The 20,008-nt window shown below is 52.3% G+C and overlaps 1 protein-coding gene and 3 non-coding genes across 4 annotated transcripts; 3 read left to right on the forward strand and 1 right to left on the reverse strand.

Annotated features, from left to right (window-relative positions):
- Positions 1-298: 298 nt before the first annotated feature.
- On the forward strand, positions 299-370 carry TRNAG-UCC. Its single transcript has one exon. It is a non-coding gene; the product is annotated as a tRNA-Gly (tRNA).
- Positions 371-2,657: 2,287 nt separating this feature from the next.
- On the forward strand, positions 2,658-2,729 carry TRNAM-CAU. Its single transcript has one exon. It is a non-coding gene; the product is annotated as a tRNA-Met (tRNA).
- Positions 2,730-2,810: 81 nt separating this feature from the next.
- On the forward strand, positions 2,811-2,884 carry TRNAI-AAU. The gene has a single exon. It is a non-coding gene; the product is annotated as a tRNA-Ile (tRNA).
- A 2,436-nt stretch (positions 2,885-5,320) lies between these two features.
- Positions 5,321-13,569, reverse strand: LOC119705220 (mitotic-spindle organizing protein 2B-like). The gene is made up of 3 exons (XM_038147371.1): positions 13,394-13,569; positions 13,168-13,304; positions 5,321-5,610 (listed from the first exon to the last, which is right to left on the reverse strand). The coding sequence occupies exons 1-3, from the start codon at positions 13,537-13,539 to the stop codon at positions 5,450-5,452; spliced, it is 444 nt and encodes a 147-aa protein (XP_038003299.1). The 5' UTR covers positions 13,540-13,569; the 3' UTR covers positions 5,321-5,449.
- Between the last annotated feature and the right edge of the window lie 6,439 nt (positions 13,570-20,008).

Below are 20,008 nucleotides of genomic sequence, written 5' to 3' on the forward strand. Positions count from 1 at the left end.
AACCCCACAGACACCCAGATCCATCTCTCCCAGACACACGCCACTGTGCAGTCTGTGCCTGCAGCTCCGTCCTGATCTGTCCAGAGTCCTGCTCCAAGCCCGGACACGCCCTGGTGCTGGTCTCCTCTAGTCTGTGTCTAGCCCGGCTTGAGTTTTCCGGCCAATATCTGCCCACAGGAGCACCCATGCTCCGCGGCAGCCCGTGGCGGTGCGTTTGGAAGGAGAGGGAGCCCGGCTGCGCCTGGAGCTGGGTGGAATGTGAGCTGCAGGAGCAGGCACCACCCCTCGGCGCACAGCGGCGTTGGTGGTATAGTGGTGAGCATAGCTGCCTTCCAAGCAGTTGACCCGGGTTCGATTCCCGGCCAACGCAGCATCGGTTTTGTTCTCCGCCCTGCTCCCTGACAGCGGCGCGGAGCTGTGAGCTGTGCTGCGCCTCGGTAACCCGGGATGGCGAGCCTCAGCTCCTAGTCCGGCCCTCTGCTCCCTGCCGGGACACACCCTGTTTTGATGGACAGGGTTCTTCTCATGCCTGCTTCTCCCCGGTACCCTTTCCAGGGTTCAGATAAGGGTGATGCTCACACAGCGTCAGATCTTGGGCCCTGGGAGGATACTGGCTTTCAGCGCTGTGTTTTTTCTGCTGTTACCTCTGTTGGTACAGGTTAAGAGGGATTGTCAGGGTTGCTGCTGCAGCTGGTTGCACCTGGCAAGAGAAGCAAGCTGCTGTGGCACAGTAATGGTGGAGAGTGACAGTGCCCAGGTGTGAACAAGGCATGAGCTGCACTTCATGAGGCCAGTTGTGCAATTTGGGGGTATAGTGGGAGGAGGCCTGTTCTTTATAAAATGTCTCAGTATAACATTGGGGTGAAATTGCTCTCCATCCTCCACTGTTTCCATCTTTGCAGTGCCAGCTTCGACACCCTTCAGAGGGGGTGCTGGTTCATAACACACAGTAATTTCATATGTAGAGGCCTTTCTTGAATACAAATGGTGGTACATGTGGGAATTTCATTTGGAATGACCTGGTTAACAATCATGACTGCATGTCTCTATGTCACCAACCCTTATGTAGGGCTGCTGTTCTTATTGGGGCTGCTTGCAACTTAGATACTCCCTCACTTTCCTAGGGACCAAGGTGAGGTCTGCAGCTCTCTGGGGCCTCTTACCCTTTTCAAAGACAGGAGTCTTTTGCCTTGTTTTAGTCCTCAGACATCTCTCCCGGTCCCCATGATTATTCAAAGTATTGAAAATGGCCTGACAATGACATCAGCCTGTGCTGTCAGCACTCATGGGTTCATGGGCAGGGGGATTGGAACTAGATAATCTTTAAGGTCCCTTCTAACCCAAACCATTCCATGCTTCTGTAATTCTTTGATTCTATAAGTTACGTATGTCTGTTATTCCCTGACCTAATCTTCTTTCACTAAGGATGCATCCTTACCTCAGAGTCCCTCTGACCCCTCGGGCCTGGGGTTCCTGGAGCTAGTTTGCTAGTGAAGACCAAGGCAAAGGAGTCATTCAGTGCATCAACCTTTTCCATGTCCTGCATCATCAAGTTCTCCAGCTCATTCACCAATGAGTTGTGTGTGCCTTTTGTCACGTGGGTACTTACAGAAACCCTCCTTGTTGTCTTTGACATCCCTGACCAGATGTAATTTCATTTAGCTTTGGCTATTGTAACTGCATTTCTGCATTCTCAAAGTGAGCATGAAGATTTGAAAAATAATAATTCTTAATTAGCTTATGCACTTTTGTCCTGTAAACTGCTAGCCAGATGCTTTAGGGAATACCTCTGTATGGCAAATCAAAACACTTCCACCCTCACCCAGGCAAGCACAAGCCTCCCCTGGAGGCTCAGGGGAGGATGATGGAGCAATGCTTCACAGCTATTGCAAAAAACCCCCCAAATCATCTCGATATGAAGAGGAACTGCAGGTGTTCATTGTCTTATTTTGACAAAAGAGCAAAAACTAGAATAACCAGTTGTACTTATAGAAATGCAGAACTAGAGCAAGGGTAAGCACACGGGGACGTCCTCAGCTTCTCCTCAAAATGAATCACATTGCAGTGCTGACAGCACATCCTCTTTTTGTGCCTTTTCTGCTGCCACAGGGCTGCTGTAAACACAGTGATGCTGCCCAAGGCAGACACAAGGTGTGTGATGTGCTGAGTAGCCCCAGTCCCAGGCTTTATGTTCTCATCTAGTTTTTTTTCCAAAATCTTTATATCTCCCACTGACAGCAGTTTGGGAAACCATGCTCCTGAATTTGTGAGAAACTTCTGGAAGAATCCACCCACCTGGCTTCTTATGTGTTCCCCATAAGATGCTTGCCTCTTTTCCTAAAATCTGATGGATGGGTGGTTGTGTACCACAGGTGAATGGTGGCTCCTACCAGGCAAGCCAAAAGCAGAAGATACCAGATGGGCTTTGTCTCTGCTCTGCTTTCAGCAGCACAGTGAGGGCTTAGCCTGTGGTTCCCGGCAGGAGGTCAAAGCTGTAACGGCAAGTGGGACACCACCGAGCGTTCATTCGTTGTCCCCCGTTTTGGGGCTAACGGGGTGTTCCTGTCACCGCACACAGACTGCGGCACTGCCAGGGTTGCAGGGCGGGCAGAATTTCAGGTGACAATATGGACTTGTGAGGAGGACACAGCACGGACAGCAGAGTGGCGCAGCGGAAGCGTGCTGGGCCCATAACCCAGAGGTCGATGGATCGAAACCATCCTCTGCTAGGATCATTTTTGGGTTCCCTTTTCCCGGGCGGCGCGGCTGCGGCCGGGCCAGCAGGTGGCGGCGCGGGGCGCGCACCGCGGGGCCGGTTAGCTCAGTCGGTTAGAGCGTGGTGCTAATAACGCCAAGGTCGCGGGTTCGATCCCCGTACGGGCCAGCCTGGTTTTTTCCGAGCATCAATTTTTCCCCCCTTTTTTGGTATAGATAGTACAGTGAAATAGTAGGAAAACAGGGATCCTGCCTGTGCTGCTCAGTCCTGGCGGATGGTCCACTGAGAGAGCTAGGCTCTTCCTCTGTTTTCCCTACTCCTCCTTTTGCAGGTGTTCATTCCATTAAAGGATAAACTGCACCGGGTGCTTGTGGCAGGTGCACGGCCTCCAGCAGCCCTCCAGACCCGGGACTGACCTCAGCTGTGCCATGGCTGGATTCAGGTGTGCAGCACTAACCATTGCACCTGCTGGTGATGGGGAGGGGCTGAAGGTCAGACCTGTGGCCATCTGATGACAGAAAAGCATCAGCTGGGGTACAGATGGAGCCTTGGTGGGCAGGCAGGGCAGTGGAGTCAGTTGTCCTGAGAGAAGGACTGTTGAGGTCTCCCCCCTTGTGTCAGGATGCTGCCCAAAGTCACTCTGTGAGATTGAGAGCCCTCAATTTATTGGGTGAGTGTTTGCACATGGTTTGTGTTTTCTGTGTTACCCTTGTAAAATCTCAAGAATTCTGAAGTCAGGTAGTATAAATTCCACTTGACATCACACATCTCTGTGCAAATATTGACAGAGCTTTAATTAGTTTGATTTGCTTATCTGCTTTAACTGCTTTATAAGACAAATTTCATAAAATTATCTGTGGATTTTATAAGCCTCCTTACCAACAGTCAACGTTGCCCATTTAAACGGTGAATAATTGTCAGAATCAGGTTTGTACAGGAAGTGCATCAGTCAGTGTCCTGCCCATGCACCTGATTAAGCACCCTAAGAGTGACACATGTCCATGTCCCCCGCTTTCAGCCACCAGCCAGGCTCAGTGTGTGACCCCAGGAGGCACAGGCTGTGTCTGTAATCCCAGACTGGCAGATGGGCATTAGATGCCACCCAGGCCATCATATCCTTATCTCTCTGTTTTCCCACATTTATGGCTCTCCAAAACCATCTTGGTCCCTCCTTTTCCCCACTTTTCGTTCCTCCTCTGAATGTCCCATAAGTCACAAGCTGAAACTGCTCTTTCCTTGTATCCCACACCATGACCTTGGCCCCTAGTGAGGGACCACATGTGACCCTCAGAGTGGCCCCATTCACCCTCTGGCTGGGAGCCACCTCTGAGCCCAAGAAGAGCCCTGGGAGCAGCTGGGACAGGGAATCCCTGGCACAGTAGAGGTTCCCAGGGCTACTCCACCTCCCCCTGCTTGTCTTCATTCCAGATGAGCTTTTAACTACATAACCTCATGCTATCTCATGGGGTAGGAGGGTTCCCTGCAGCCCTGGCTGACCCTAACACCCCTCAAAAACACCCCAGATCCTGCTCTGTCCCTTCCAGTGTCCTTGGCAACCTCAGGGGACCTAGAGCCCCCAGGATATCGAGCTGAAGTTCCACAGAAGACAGCCCCTGCCTCAAGGTGCTGCACCCCGACTCACTGCAGCTCCCAGCAGCATCTCCAGCCCTGCAGAGCCTGGAGAGAACAAGGCTGAGGTTATGAGAGGGGTAGAACATGGGGTGGAGGGTGACAGGGGCCAGGGCAGTTGCTCCAAGAAGGGGTGTCAGCGCTGTAGTTGGAGCTCAGGCATGGGATGCAGCTCTGGGCTCTCAGGCAGGACCACTCTTGAGCACTGATATTCTAGAGTATCAACCTTCTTCCTTGGGTGCCACTTTCCTCCAGGGCTTGATCCCATGGGACTGTATCAAGCAGAGAGGCTGAAGTTTGCTCTCCTGATACCCAACACTGTGACCATAACTTGTGCCTGGCTACCTCCCCTCAGGCACAAGAACTCCACCACCTCAGTTTTACCAAGGGGAGCAGCTGCACTTCGTTATTTGATCAGAGTAGGAGAAACCCAGAGCTTGCAAATCTCATTTTAGCACCTGCTGAAGCAGGCCTGTGAGAGGTAGGTCTTGAGTTTAGGAATCACCATCTAACTCCTATAGAATGGAGACACTTTCTCCTAATTAGGGACATGGAATTCATCAACAGCCCCTGAGAGCCCAGAGCCATTAGGAGGCACCCTACTGCCTGGAGACCCTCTGGAACCATGCCTGCTAACACCTGAGCTCCAAGAAACCCACTCATCTGTTTTGGGTACTTGTATGTGTCTTGCCCTAAGTGATGGAGCTGCTCCCTCCCTTATCTGGCACAACCTCCTCGTTTGACCTGGCTCCTGAGGCAAAGGGGGCAGTGATGCTTTGTAAGTGAACAATCCCATCAGCACCACTGCGAGGACTGCACGTGGGATTATGTTTGGGAGAGATCAATCTGGTTTCAGATATAGGTGCTGGAACGCTGTAAGCAGGCAGATGGGGAAACAGGGCAAGCCAAATGCAGGAACATTTCCAAGCAGCCTGTGGCCAAAGGCAGTTTTGGAAATAAGAACCAACAGCTCTGTTTCCTGTATTACAAATCGTGGTTTTACTTTAATACATACAACACCAGCAGCTTTAACAAGCACAATTTATACACATTGAAAGCATATATACAAGCATTGAAATCCACCCACCCGTTCTAAGGCCTTTTTTAGGTACTGTTGCCTCCCCCACTGCTCTTCCCAGAGGTTCCTGCCTTCTGCACGCGGCTCGCGCTCGGCTGTCGGGGCATCCTCTGGGCAGATCCTTCCCGGCTGCTTCTTTCGGCCAGCATCTGTGACCCACTGACAGCAGAGCTGGTTTTATTTCTCCCTGAATAAACAAATACATCCATTAGTTTTCACATCCCAGGCCAAGCATCACGCCACAGCAGCTAGCCACAAGCGTTCCTTCAGGAACCATGCAGGAGGCAAAATTCCATCAGATCTCACAAACACCTTCAGCACCCAGTGCAGAAAGCAAATTGGTGAATTCAGCCCAACAGGTATCGGTGCCACTAAACCCAAAGAAGTTACAGTAGAAGCATTTTTAATTTTCATGAGGTTTAGTCTACAAAGTAACCAGCCACTTTGTTCCAGTCATTGCACACAGGAACAGCAGCACAGCAAACAGCACTGCTGGAACACCAAGAGTTTCCAACACCTTGAGCTGGGTAAGTGAAAGGATGTGCCAGTGTCCACCAGTGTCTGAAACTGCTGCCACACCATCAGATCACACACACCTCCCTCCGTGTCACTTCTGTCACTGAATGAGCAGATCTGGATCTCCTATCATTTTTTGGGGTTTTCAGGAACTCGGACTTCTACACAGGACTTCCAGATGTTCTTACTGAGCTCAGGAGGTGGGAGTTCCCCTCCTGGAGGCACAACTGACGGGCTCTCAGAGGCAGAGTGGGAGCAGGGAGCAGCAGTGGGTACAAAGGTAGAAACTGAGGGAGGCAAGGGGCAACAGGATCCTGTCTGAAGAGAGTGACAGACTCACTATTGCTGACACAAATGTCACGAGGGGATGAGCGACACTGACTTTTCCTGCCACTCCCTCAGGTGAGAAGTAGGACTAACTTTAGGAAAGAGAATAAAAGGAACATGATCTACAGCATTTACTAAAGATGGCAACGTCCATGAAGCATTATAAAAATGAATAATAGCAATGAGGAAACAAAACAGGAATACAGTGGGCTGTAGTTACATGCACACAAGTGAAATGAAGAGTGACATTTTGACAACCATTCACAGTGCAACCTGCACAATATCAACAGCTGCTCTACACTCTAGAGTCTCCATGGACGTGATCTTGGGTCATCTCTGCTATGGACAGTCCACAGTTACTCACCAGACCATCCTGTCTCCTTGGAGCAGCTGTTTGGGAGCAGGACTCACATCAACACTACCAGTTAACACCTTGATGCACCAGAAAGACAACCTAATAACTTCCAAGTAGGAGCAGGTAGCCATTATTAATCCATAAAACTTGGATGGCACAAAAATCCATTCACTTATCCCAGCCAAGTCAAGTGTCCTTGATAAACTCTCTTCCTGTCAAGCACGGCAGTTTTGTGCCAGCAGCCACCATCCCAGGTCAGCCAACCAGCCTTGCCAGCTGTGCTGCAGCTCAGGCACCTTAAGCAGCTTCACCAGAGCAAGTGCTGTTCATGAAAACAAACCCACTGCACAAAGGTAAGAGGTGATCTCACAGCATTTGAGAGAAAAGTGGCAGGAACAAAAGCATTATTCACCATGATGCTTTTAGCAATCCTGGACATGTCCCCAGTGTCCTCCCCCTTCTCCCACGCATCTGTCTGCTGAGAAGGCAGGTCCTGAACCCACTGCAACTCCAGCTGTGTGCACACACACGCTGGTACCCTAAAGCACTACTGGAGTCGGGCCCTTGATGTTCTGACCCGGCCAAAACAACTCGGGGAGAAAGAGTCATTTGACTGAAGAGAAGCTGCACTCAAAGCACATGCCCTTCATGCCCCTAGCCTTGGAATCACAGTAAAACAAACCAGTTAAACTGCATAAGTACCCAGAATATTTTTAGAAGCAGCCTGTGCAGAGCCATGTGCCAGACAAGGACAGCTTCTGAAGCGTGCAGGGACAGACATGGTTTGTGCTTCTCTCAGTTACACTATCAGAGATAACAGATTCAATTACCACAAAACACAAAAGCAGCTCAATGAACATGAACTCTCTGTAATTCAAGTACTACAGAGGAACAAAAGGATTTCACTGATGTTTTCCTTGGTGACTGTCATGGTTTGACACTGACCAAATGCTAGGCACCCACAAAAGCCACTCACTCACCCTCTCATGCTACACCTGGGCAGAGTCCCTCACTTTTCTCTGAGAACTCTACTGAGTCTGATGTTTTGTGTGTTTCTTTGGTAGGGTGGGGGGGAAGAATAAATTGCCACTCAGAGTTACAATTCAAACTTGTATCTCATTACTGTGCAACAAAACCACACGACAAATCTGGCATTTACAGCATTCCTCTAAATCCTTTTTCTTCTGTCAGGTCTTGCCTTGCAGAGCATGAAAAAGAGGGGGGGGGAAAAAAGCTTGATAACCAGCCTGAAAAGACACATTGAAAAAATTATGCCAGTGCAGCATTTAGCTCAATGTCCAGCAGAGAGGAAAGCTCTGCCTCAGGTAACCTTCCAAACCTCCTGCAGGAAAAGCGTGACAGAAGAGAGACCTCCATGGCCCCCTATTCTTCTGGGACTAGAGCCACAGCAGGCTGTGAGTATTCCAGCTTAGACTTTTTGCAATTTATTCCTGGGATAAGGAAGAACAAACAAACACTGTTTGTCTACTGTTTCTGCTGAAGTAGAAAAGACTACTTCACTACCCATCACATGTATTTTGAGAGGTTCAACATTCATTAATACCTCCTGGGAGGGGAAAAGTACAGGAACTTTTAACCAAGGCAATTTCAGCCATCCAAGAAAGCACAGTACAGCTGAGAAATGTTTTGTCAGTTCTAAAATAACTGACATATTGATAATTTCTCTACCAGAATGTAGTAGGAATAGAATATAAGAAATGTGTCAAAAGCAGCTTTACCCCCAAAGAGTTGCAGCCAGACCAATTATCCAAGATCAGAAACAGGCTCAACTCACAGCTGTAACCAATAAGGAAGAACAGTCCTATAGGACAGGGAGAACGGGGATCTAGAGTCAGTTGCTGTCTGGGCTTTGAAGAAGAAGGAGCAGTGTTGAGAAGAACGACCCACGAGAAATCATCAAGAAGGTATAGGACTCTTGCAATAAGATAACAATACTTTTACATTGAGAACACAACACCAGAAGATAACAGAGGCCTATAAATTGAAGCTAGTTGGTTGCCTACAATACAGAAAAAAATACTCATTTTGGAATGTGAGCCTGGGGGGAAGGGAGAGGAACAGCAACAACTTCATATTAGGAATTCTCTGTGCGCAGAACTTGTTCCAGGTATTTACCATGTCCATCATTAGACAAAACATGAATCAAGGCTTCTCATCCAAAAGGCTTAAACTCTATTGTTGCTGTTAGGAAAAGCTGGGGGGAGTGAGAGTTGCAGGGTAAGATCCAGAAGGCAACCTAACTGCTCCTCAGTGACTGCAGGAAATCCACCCATTGGAGTGGTATCGATGGAGTGCTGGAAAAAACCCAAGTATGAGCAACTAACTAAGAAAACCATGATGAGGATTCCACAAGTCCTTTAATTAGTCCTATCTAAGTCACCAATAGGTCATTCTACAGATCTTTTTTCAGAGAAGACATGCAGACTATGAAGTGTCTGGGAATATTTTCAGGTGCAAGGCACACATCGCCACCACTCAGACCCCATGGGGATATTTAATTTACAATTAAAGCATAATAGCCAGTATAACCCACAGGGAAATTCACTGTACGATGTATAAACCCCAGATTAAATAAATGTAAGATAAATCCTTTGCATCTCCAAGGGGATTCCCTCTGCCATATTAGAGTCTTGCACAGAATTCTCTTTGTCAGCATTATCCTTATCTCCTTAATACAGAAGTCCACACCACAAATCCCACATCAAGTTGAACCCTGAGATAACTCAAGGCTGAGTGGAATAGGAATGCAAAGCAGCTGGCACGGCCAGCCAGCAGCACCCAAGAGTGCTGACAGTCACCACTCCAAAAGGCTGGTGACAGACTGCTCAAAGGGAAAAAAACAAGTGAGAAAAAGGGATAAACAGGGAAGGATAAAAACCACGAAGATGGCAAGCAGAATACACAAGAAGGACAAAGTTGGCAACAAGCTGTGTTATACACTGAGGAATATTTATGAAACAACTGAACAGCAACACTTACAATTCTGAGGCCTTGGCTGTATCTAAGTATTTACACAGGAATTAAGTAGTTAAAAATGCAGGGGAAGAAAAGGACCTGTGATTGGCCGCAGCATATTTTTCCACACAGACCATAAAAACTCACCAAGTGAACCTTTGACAGAGCCCATGGCTGGTGATGGGCTCAGCGTTTTTTTCCAACAGGCACGGGAGTTTGTGAGAGTTTCCCTGGGCAAGGAGAGCATTCTGACCCCTGCTATGCACAACGCCTTTCTTCCTGTGCCAATCAGCTCCTCGCAGCCCTAAAATCCACACAACAAGTGACAGCCCCACAAAGGACACAGGTTTTGAAAAGCAAGCTCATGTTAACAACACATTCAGGAGAGAAATTAGCTGAGTCAAAGTTTCAGGAAGTAATTTTATGGAAAGACACTCTTTCTGGGGAAGTGGGAAATGTGAAAAAAAAGAGGTTGGAGTGCAAGGAGTGAGAGAAGCATCAAAAACTATTCATCAGCCTAAAAAACCAGCAGGGCACTGATATATGCATGTGTATAGAGAGGTAGAAAACTGCAGGGGAACCAGCAGAGACTTGAGGGTTGGCTGATGGAAACAGAAAGCACAGAAATATGTGAGAAGACGGGTTACTTAATTACACATATGTCTAGTCTAGGCCAAACTCATCACTGTCCTTAACTCTCCCCTTCACACACACAGAAAGGACACCTGGGAAATTCTTTCTATTTCAATCCAGCACTTTCCCTCCCAAATTAAATGCTGAGGGACCATTTTGAATGTAGCTTGAATTAAGCTGCATCCAGCTAAATATGCCAGATGGATGCTGCAATACCCACACACAGCAATTTGCAGGCAGCTGTCATGGACTCAGTTACCAGCCAACACAGGCGGCCACGGCCGTGTTCTGTGGGAAAATACAGAGCTCCTAATTCCAGACTCCCTGATGCTTCATCAGCACAAAAGCTGAAACAACTACAGGGCATCCCCCACCACCAATGGTGCTGATCAGAACTGCTGCGTCAGCCTTATTTTAGCTGTTTTTTAAAGCCTTCCTGCACCACGATGTGCTGGGAAGCCCAAGCCAGATCTCATTACTGATACAAGTAGAGCAGAGCAGGCTTGGGTGAGACCAGGATTCCTTGAGCCACTTGTCTGCCTCCTGACAGGGGAGGGAGGGAGTGCGGGGCTGAGCTGAAAGGCACTAAGCAGCTGGAGAAGCTTGCACAGGACAATCGCTGTCCTTGCCACAAGCACAGAGCTTGGGCTGTAACCACACAAACAAGTCCCAGCCAGGCAGAAGAGGCATCTCCCCCAGCAAACGCCTGGTCCCGCATGGAAGCTGCACCACCCTCTTCTTAAAAGGAAGCAGCATCTTCCAACAAGAGACTGCAGAGCCAACAGCAGGCAGCACTTAGGTTCCCCCTCTTTACAGCAGCTCCTAGAGGGAAAGGAGGCAAGGCAAGGCAAACCCACCAGTCCTGCAGAACAGTTCCAGCCCAGAGGCCACCCCCAGACACCCTACTGACACTTACCCAACTCCTGACGGATGCACTTGGACTGTGCCCAGAAGGAGAAAGCTCAGTGAAAGAGAAGTGATTGCTTTTCAAGTTGAAGAGTGGTGAGTTTGGATCAGGTATTGGGAAGAAATTCTTCTCTGTGAGGGTGGTGAGGCCCTGGAACAGACTGCCCAGAGAAGCTGTGCCTGCCCCATCCCTGGAAGTGTCCAAGGCCAGGCTGGAGGGAGCTTGGAGCAACCTGGGCTAGTGGAAGGTGTCCCCGACCATGGCAAGGAGTGGAATGGGATGAGCTTTAAGGCTCCTTCCAACCCAATCCAAACCATTCTCTGACTCTGTGATCCTTACAAGGAGCACTGGACAAAATACATCCTTCATACCAACAGGATCTTACCAGCTCTTCTTATACTCACAGAAATGAAAACACAGGACTAAAGCTGTGATAAGCCCCTGCTGAGCTTAAATTCTGCCTAAAGCATTTTCTGAGCATTAGCTTTTCAGTGACAATTTTATTCACAAGGGAATTAGCTGAGGTCAGTGGGCGCTGTGTGACAGCAAAGTCTCCTGGGCTGGCAGAAACTAGAGAGAAGCTTTCACTCAAGGTGAGTTAGGGCTCTAATTTAACACAAGCTTACAGAAAACAAAAAGCCTGACGCAGCTGGGAAGACCAAGCCTTCTGACAAGGTATAGAAGTGCTGTCCATTGCAATTTGGTCAGAGATGAATGTGAAAAGAAAGAGGAGGCCCAAGTGCCTCTTCATCACCATTACCAAGCAACAGCTTGCAAAGAGGGCAAATCCAAGCTTAGCATTTAATGTTTGACCATATCTGCAGCAAAACTGTGGCTTGATGGGCACAATCTTCCTGTTTCAGCAATTCAAGTGCATTAACTTGCACCAAGGACAGATTTTAACCTTGGGAAATAAGGCAGCAGTTGGCCAAACTGGCCACTGAAAGCCAAATTAATACCAGGAATATTTACCACAAACAACAGCACAAGAGAAATGAACTTTTCTGCTGTGAATCCAGGCTTAGTGACAGCAGACTCTTTAGTTACTTATTTTTAAACCTTTTGGAAGTAATCCACAGACCTGGTGAGCCAAAAGTCTTCAGGGAGTAAATAGAAATTTTATTTGAACTGGTTAGGAATAAAATAAAATTATATCTATATATATACATGGCACAAGTTCAGGGCTATGGCTGTTACTGTCCATGGACATTAGAGTGTTAAGGAGAGATATAAGCATTCAAAAGCAGTAACTGTTTTAGCTGACAGCTTTCTACTTCATCTTCCCACACAAATACCATCTCTAGAGGATGGAAACTGCTGGATGAGTGTCAGAAACCACCACACACATGGGGATAAAGGAAGCAACACAGCTTTCCTCCTTTTCCAGGAATTCCTCATGGCCTGGAAACTTTAACTTTGAGTTATATACAAACAAAGCAGTACTGAATAATACTGTAGATTAAAGACTTTTTTTCTGTTAAGGGCTTGGCGAGCAGAGCCAGGAGGCTGCAAAACGCAGCACAAGTACTGCAGCAACCTCTCCCCAGCGCCTCGCTGCTCAAAGCCCACGAACATTAAGACAAACGGGGCTCGGGCCGGGGCTCACACGGAGCGGGCCCCCCGGGCCGGGCCGGGCCGGGGCTCACACGGAGCGGGCCCCCCGGGCCGGGCGGGGCCGGGCCTCACACGGAGCGGGCCCCCCGGGCCGGGCGGGGCCGGGGCTCACACGGAGCGGGCCCCCCGGGCCGGGCCGGGCCGGGGCTCACACGGAGCGGGCCCCCCGGGCCGGGCCGGGGCTCACACGGAGCGGGCCCCCCGGGCGGAGCCGCCGCCGGGGCTCGGCCGAGCGGCCCGCGGGCCCCTTCCCCCGGGGGCCCGGGCGCGGGGCAGCGCCAGGCGCGCTCCGGGCCGCGGCGGCCGCAGCGCGGGGCCGGAGGGCGGCGGGCTCCGGCCGGGCTCGGGGGGCTCCGCGCGGGAACTCGCCGGGGAAGGGCCCCGCCCGCCCCGCTCCGCCCCCGCCCGCCGCGTACCTCGGCCGTCGGCGGGGATCGGCGCGGCGGGGCCGCTCTCGGCCGCCGGCGGGAGCCGCTGCCCGGCGCACATCGACTTCAGCACCTGGAACACGGCGAGCGGCGCCACGTTCATGCGCAGCAGGTCCAGCAGCACCCTGCGGGGGGGACACCGGCACCGGGAGCGCCCGTCAGAGGGGGCTCCGGCGCCGGCGGCGGCTCCCGCAGGGGCGCCCCCGCCGCTCACCGGAACACCTCCGGGTCCAGCCCGCTGCCCGCCGCCTGCGCCAGTTCGAACAGCTCCGCCTCCTCCGCGCTCAGCAGCTGCTTCCGCCGCAGCCGCGTCTCCGCCATCGCCGCCGGCGCCGCCATTCCCGCCGGCCCCTCCGACATGGCTGCGCGGCCCCGCCCCCGCCGCGCCTCGCGCCGGGCCACGCCCCCGCGCGGGTCGGCCGCGGCTCCTGGCGGCCCCGCCCCTCGGCGGCCCCGCCCCCCGGCCCGGCCCCGCTGCTCCCGGCGCGGCCGGCAGGCGGCAGCCGCGCTCCAGCCGCGCCCCGGCCGCGGGCCCCTGCCTGGGGGGCGGCAGCGCCCGCGCAGGGACGGTGTGAGGTGCGCGGTGTGCGGTGTGAGGTGTGAGGTGTGCGCTGTGAGGTGTGAGGTGCGCAGTGTGAGGTGTGCGGTGTGAGGTGTGCGGTGTGAGGTGTGAGCTGTGAGGTGTGAGGTGTGCGGTGTGAGGTGTGCGGTGTGAGGTGTGAGGTGTGCGGTGTGAGGTGTGCGGTGTGAGGTGTGAGCTGTGAGGTGTGAGGTGTGCGGTGTGAGGTGTGCGGTGTGAGGTGTGAGCTGTGAGGTGTGAGGTGTGCGGTGTGAGGTGTGCGCTGTGCGGTGTGAGGTGTGCGGTGTGAGATGTGCGGTGTGAGGTGTGCGCTGTGCGGTGTGAGGTGTGCGCTGTGCGGTGTGAGATGTGCGGTGTGAGATGTGCGGTGTGAGGTGTGCACTGTGTGGTGTGAGGTGTGCGCTGTGTGCGCTGTGTGGTGTGAGGTGTGCAATGTGAGGTGTGTGATGTGTGGTGTGCGGTGTGAGGTGTGCGGTGTGCGCTGTGAGGTGTGCGCTGTGAGGTGTGCGGTGTGAGGTGTGCGCTGTGCGGTGTGAGGTGCGCGGTGTGAGGTGTGCGGTGTGCGCTGTGCGGTGTGAGGTGTGCACTGTGCGCTGTGAGGTGTGCGCTGTGAGGTGTGCGGTGTGCGCTGTGAGGTGTGCGCTGTGCGCTGTGAGGTGTGCGGTGTGAGGTGTGCGCTGTGAGGTGTGCGCTGTGAGGTGTGCGCTGTGAGGTGTGCACTGTGAGGTGTGCGGTGTGAGGTGTGCGCTGTGAGGTGTGCGCTGTGAGGTGTGCGGTGTGCGGTGTGAGGTGTGCAGTGTGAGGTGTGCGCTGTGCGCTGTGCGCTGTGAGGTGTGCGGTGTGAGGTGTGCGCTGTGCGGTGTGAGATGTGCGGTGTGAGGTGTGCACTGTGCGCTGTGAGGTGTGCGCTGTGTGCGCTGTGTGGTGTGAGGTGTGCAATGTGAGGTGTGTGATGTGTGGTGTGCGGTGTGAGGTGTGCGGTGTGCGCTGTGAGGTGTGCGCTGTGAGGTGTGCGGTGTGAGGTGTGCGGTGTGAGGTGTGCGCTGTGCGGTGTGAGGTGCGCGGTGTGAGGTGTGCGGTGTGCGCTGTGCGGTGTGAGGTGTGCGCTGTGCGCTGTGAGGTGTGCGCTGTGAGGTGTGCGGTGTGAGGTGTGCGGTGTGAGGTGTGCGCTGTGCGCTGTGAGGTGTGCGCTGTGAGGTGTGCGGTGTGAGGTGTGCGCTGTGAGGTGTGCGCTGTGAGGTGTGCGGTGTGAGGTGTGCGGTGTGCGCTGTGAGGTGTGCGCTGTGCGCTGTGAGGTGTGCGCTGTGAGGTGTGCGGTGTGAGGTGTGCGCTGTGAGGTGTGCGGTGTGCGGTGTGAGGTGTGCGCTGTGAGGTGTGTGCTGTGCGGTGTGAGGTGTGCGCTGTGAGGTGTGCGGTGTGCGGTGTGAGGTGTGCGCTGTGCGCTGTGCGCTGTGAGGTGTGCGCTGTGAGGTGTGCGCTGTGAGGTGTGCGCTGTGCAGTGTGAGGTGTGCGGTGTGAGGTGTGCGCTGTGCAGTGTGAGGTGTGCAGTGTGAGGTGTGCGGTGTGAGGTGTGCACTGTGCAGTGTGAGGTGTGCGGTGTGCGCTGTGCGGTGTCCCGCATCCGCCCCGCTGCCCTCGGCGCTCGCCCCTGGGCCTTCCTGCGGGTGCCTCCGCTCCCGAGCAGGGAGGGCCCAGCAGGGGCCGCTGAGCGCACAAAGCGCCGTGCGGTAGTTTCGGGTGCGGAGATGCCGTGGGGACCCGCGGGGCCACAGAGAGCCCGCGTTCTCGCCCCCTCTGGCCCCTGGGCCCGGCGGCAGCTCCCCCAAACACGCTGCAGCCCCCGAGCCTAGAGAGCATCTGGCGTTGCATGGGGAGCAAACTGGAAATTTGGGTCTTGAGTCGCACCGTGGAGAAGAGCTGGCAAACTGAGATTGAAATTCCTCTATCTAAATGGAAATGAGCTGTTGCCAATAGGGAGGGATGGCTGTCGTCGTTAGCCCGGCCCAGCACACACAGGCCCCGGAGCTGCACTATTAATGGAGAGCAGAGCAGAGGGGTCACTGCGTCCCCCCGGCACTGCCGTGACAGACCCCATCCCACCCCCACACCAAGCCACAGCAGACCGATGCTCCCACTCCACATCCCAAGCAACCCGTGAGTCTGTCAGAAGGTGACCAGACCTTGTGCCTGATGGCCCTGCTGACAGACAGACATCTACTGCAGGTGCCAAAACAGGAATGACATGGATGATGATAAAAGAAGGATCTTGCTCTTTATGGCCCCAAGCAGGACCAGCCCAGCAAGAACAATTATGGCTGTGTTTTGAGTGGGAGCAGCTGCTGCCAGCACGAATTACTGTGCTGTCTGTGGGGCCGCCAATGCCGAAGCCACAAAGCCTAAGGTTGTCCCAACAGCTGGACTTTCAGAGGGACCCTCAGCTGAGCAGGGAGTGCAGGGTCTGTGATGGAGGGGGACTGAAAAACACTGCTGTGCTTGCTCTCTTGCCTGTTCTGGTATATGATGTGCCACTTCTTTTGGGACAGGCTGAAAGTCGAGTGCTAATGCAAGAGCCCTCCTTGTGTGGGTGATGCAGTCTCCAGACTTGGTCCCACATGGACTACCTCCCCCAGCCTGTGGCATGTGAGAGCTCAGCTACAACTAACAGCAGAAGTTGCTTAGATGCTTTTTAGCTCAGCCCTTCCCTGGAAAAAAACAAACAAAAAACCCAAAAAAACCCCAAAAACCCCAAACCCAACAAAACAAAACAAAAACATACAAACAAACAAACCAAAACAAAACCAAAAAACCAAACCAGGAACTGCCTTCTGCACAACAAATTGGAGAAGTTTCAGCTTGTACCTCCCTGCTTCCCAGCCCCAGTGCGTTTCAGCTGGCAGCTCTCCGTGTATGCTGTGGTCACCAGCATCACAAACAGGGATGAAGACCTTCCCAGGGCAAAGGACAGCAGTCTCTGTCCCTCCTGTGCTCCCTTCATAGGTCACAGCTGTGTCACACCTTCCCCACATTTCTTGGTGTAAGCCTGCACAGGCCTAGTCCGCAACTTGGAGTGACCACCCTCTCCTCTGGACTTCAAGGCTTTCTCTGAAGCATTTCTGGGGGCTCTGTTATCTCAGTTTCTCCCTTTTTATTCTCTCTCCCAATCCAAAAGGTCAGTAGAGGAAGTCCTTGGGAACCCATGTACTTCCCCTGAGGAGGCCTCAGTTACTGGAGCTGCAGCCTGGGTGGCACCTGGGACTCTGGCTTAAAGGACACCGGGCAGGACCCTGGGTCTCGCAGCCCACCAGACACTCTCCATTACCTCTGGCAGGATTTAAAACCCAGCCACCGCTCAGTCCATGGTTTCCAGACAAGGATGAGCCAGGACAGCCTGGGGTGTCAGAGCCAGGCTGCATCTCAGCCTTTGCAGGACACGTTTAGGAGAAAACTGAGCAGATGGGGGCAGGGGAGGCTCCGACAGCCTGCCAGTCCCACACAGGCGGTCAGGGCTTGCCATTTATTGGAGAAAAATACAGCACACATATGTTCATGGTGGAAATTAAGAGGAAGACTGGTGGCTGTGCAGGTCGTTAAGCAGAGCGGGATAGGAAGGACAGAATGCCTGAGGTACAACCACTGGCTGAGGACACACTGGGAATGCAGGAGATGAGGGGCTGCATGGCACCAGGGAGGGAAGGAGGAGGTCACCTCACTACGAAAGAAGAGCCAGGTTTAAGAAAACCAGGATATGGCTCAAATCAAACCAATGCAGCAAATGTGCCCACCACATGCAGAAAATGGAAAAGAGGGATTGACTTTCATATCTTTCTGAGGCTTTTTTGAAGGAAACCCAGCTCCCAGACAGAAAAGCAAATGCAAATAGAATTTATCACAGATGCATTGTCTCAGGATAAGGCAATGATTTCTCTTTGATAATTAACTGTGATAAGGTGATGCAGAGCTCTGTAGTAGAAGGTGTCCCTGCCCATGACAGAGGGCTGGAACAAGATGAGCTTCAAGGTGTCTTCCTACTCAAACCACTTTATGATTCTATGATTTTATGATAATTTAGCCTGGTTAGATTTAAGGAAGAAGTTTGATTTGCACCCAGTATGAAGCAGTTTCCAATGCTGGAAATCATGGGTGTGGATTTAACAAGAGGAACCAGCTAACCAAGAGAAATGCTGAGCTATGCTAAAGGGACATCTCTGAGCAGCTTCCAGCACTGCTCCCCACCTCAGCCTCGGGATGCCCCCACTAATGTTAACAGCAAGAAGTGCAGGGCTGGTAGTGTGGAATCATCATGCCAGGGATGTTTCGGGGAGAGACACAGCCACACACTAGCAAGGCACTGGCATGGTCTCAGCTGGAAGATGATGGAATCCTAGGTTTGGGTCAGAAGGTCATTAGTCCAACCTCCTATTGTGAGCAGGGACATCTTCAGTTAGATCAGGTTGCTCCAAGCCCTGGCCTTGAACGTTTCCACACATGGGACTTCCACCACCTCTCTGAGCAACCTGTATCAGGGTTTTACCACACGCACTGCAAAATGCTTCTTGTGTCTAATCTAAATCAATGTTCCTTTTAGCTTCAAACAATTTCCCCTTCTATGTGCCTGAGCATGGTGGTTTGGAGACAGGCCTCCAAAATTGTGCACGGAAAAGGAGAGAACTGCTCACGGGTGTAGACTCAGAATTAGGTGGAGGCATCCAAGCAGAGATGTCTTGGGACAATTTCCAAACAGGACACCAGGAACAAGTCGGTGGTTTGGAAGTATGCTGGGAACCATCCTGAAGGGACTGAGTGAGGGTGGTCTCCAAGTCAGAAGTTGAAATTTGTCCTTTGGGTCAAACATTTGGTCTTTAGGAAACAATTAGGGAGGAGGCATTCAGCTGGGCCATGTCTGTGCCAGTGCACATGTGTGCTGCGTATGTGCTACCCTGCACATTCCACTGGCAGCCTGGAGGGATCAGGAGCAAATTTCTCTCCTTTGCTCTGAACTCTGGCAGCTGAGCTGTTATCTGATTCTCCTGTAGCTTGCTGTGGTTGGAGGCAAAACACAGGGCACAGCATTCTCAGGGATACCCAAGTAACTTAAGCATCCCTGCTAGGGCTGGGGCTTCAAACTAATCACTAGGCTTGGCTCCAAGGAACTTCTCCAGGCCAGAGGGGTAGGAAGGGGGCATGGATGACATGGTGAGGGTTTAACCCTCTCCCAAAAGGATCAGTTGCTGGTTCTCTCCAACCTCTGAGGTACCTGGGAGCCTTGATGACTTGTGCTGGGATGGGTGATGGGAGGCTTGGCACTAACCAAAGGGCTTCATTTCTAGCAGGTGGGAGACATTAAGGACAGAATTCAGTGAACATTTCCCAGGTGGGCAAGCTCCAATTCTGCCCTCTATCAGTCTTTTATCCCTCTTTGTTGCCTCCATCCTGCAAAACTACAAATTTTCATAGAACCATAGAATGGTTTGGGTTGGAAAGGACCTTAAAGCTCATCTTGTTCCAACCCCCTGCTATGGGCAGGGACACCTTCCACTAGCCCAGGTTGCTCCAAGCCCCATCCATCCTGGCCTGGAACACTTCCAGGGATGGGGCAGCCACAGCTGCTCTGGGCAATCTGTGCCAGGGCCTCACAACCCTCTCAGCCAAGAATTTCTTCTTATCTCATCTAAACCTGGCCTCTTTCAGTTTGAAACCATTCCCCCTTGTCCTGTTACTCCAGGCCCTTGTCCAAAGTCCATCTCCAGCTCTCTTGGAGACCCTGAGGGCACTGGAAGAGGCTTTAAGGTTTCCCTGGAGTCTTGTTCTCTCCAGGCTTAACAGCCTGAACTCCTCCAGCCTCTCTCCATGGGAGACAGCCCTGTGAGCATCATTTTGGTCAGTGAAGTCCTGTGCAGGGCTAACACAGCCCCAGGCTGACCCGCAACCAGGCAGAGCTGCACCAGCTCAGCCCTGACACTGTGCACAAGCTGTTCCCAGCAGTGCTAATCCAATTACAAAACAAACTTCCTTCCCCCATTATCAGGAGCTGCAGTATGCTAAACCAGCCCTGTGACTGTGGAGGGCTTTGTGAGGAACTAGCAGTGAATGGCAGAGGGAGGAGGGATACAGAACACAGGCAGCTGGGAGCACATGGGGCATTGCTGGGACAAGTGGATTAGGAATTATTACAAACAAAGGTCTTTGGTCTAACTTTATACTCCCAACAGGGTTAACCTTAAAGCCACAGAAGGTTGTTCATGCCCTTTT

The sequence above is a fragment of the Motacilla alba genome, chromosome 10 (genome assembly GCF_015832195.1).
Source record: "Motacilla alba alba isolate MOTALB_02 chromosome 10, Motacilla_alba_V1.0_pri, whole genome shotgun sequence".
NCBI lineage: Eukaryota > Metazoa > Chordata > Aves > Passeriformes > Motacillidae > Motacilla > Motacilla alba.

Excerpts from the sequence above, each read along its gene's own strand:
- LOC119705220 (XM_038147371.1), bottom strand. The coding sequence starts at position 13,539 with ATGTCGGAGGGGCCGGCGGGAATGGCGGCGCCGGCGGCGATGGCGGAG. Across the intron at positions 13,305-13,393 it reads CTGGACCCGGAGGTGTTCCG|GGTGCTGCTGGACCTGCTGC; the intron begins GTGAGCGGCGGG and ends TCCCCCCCGCAG. Across the intron at positions 5,611-13,167 it reads GATCCCCGCCGACGGCCGAG|GGAGAAATAAAACCAGCTCT; the intron begins GTACGCGGCGGG and ends TTGTTTATTCAG.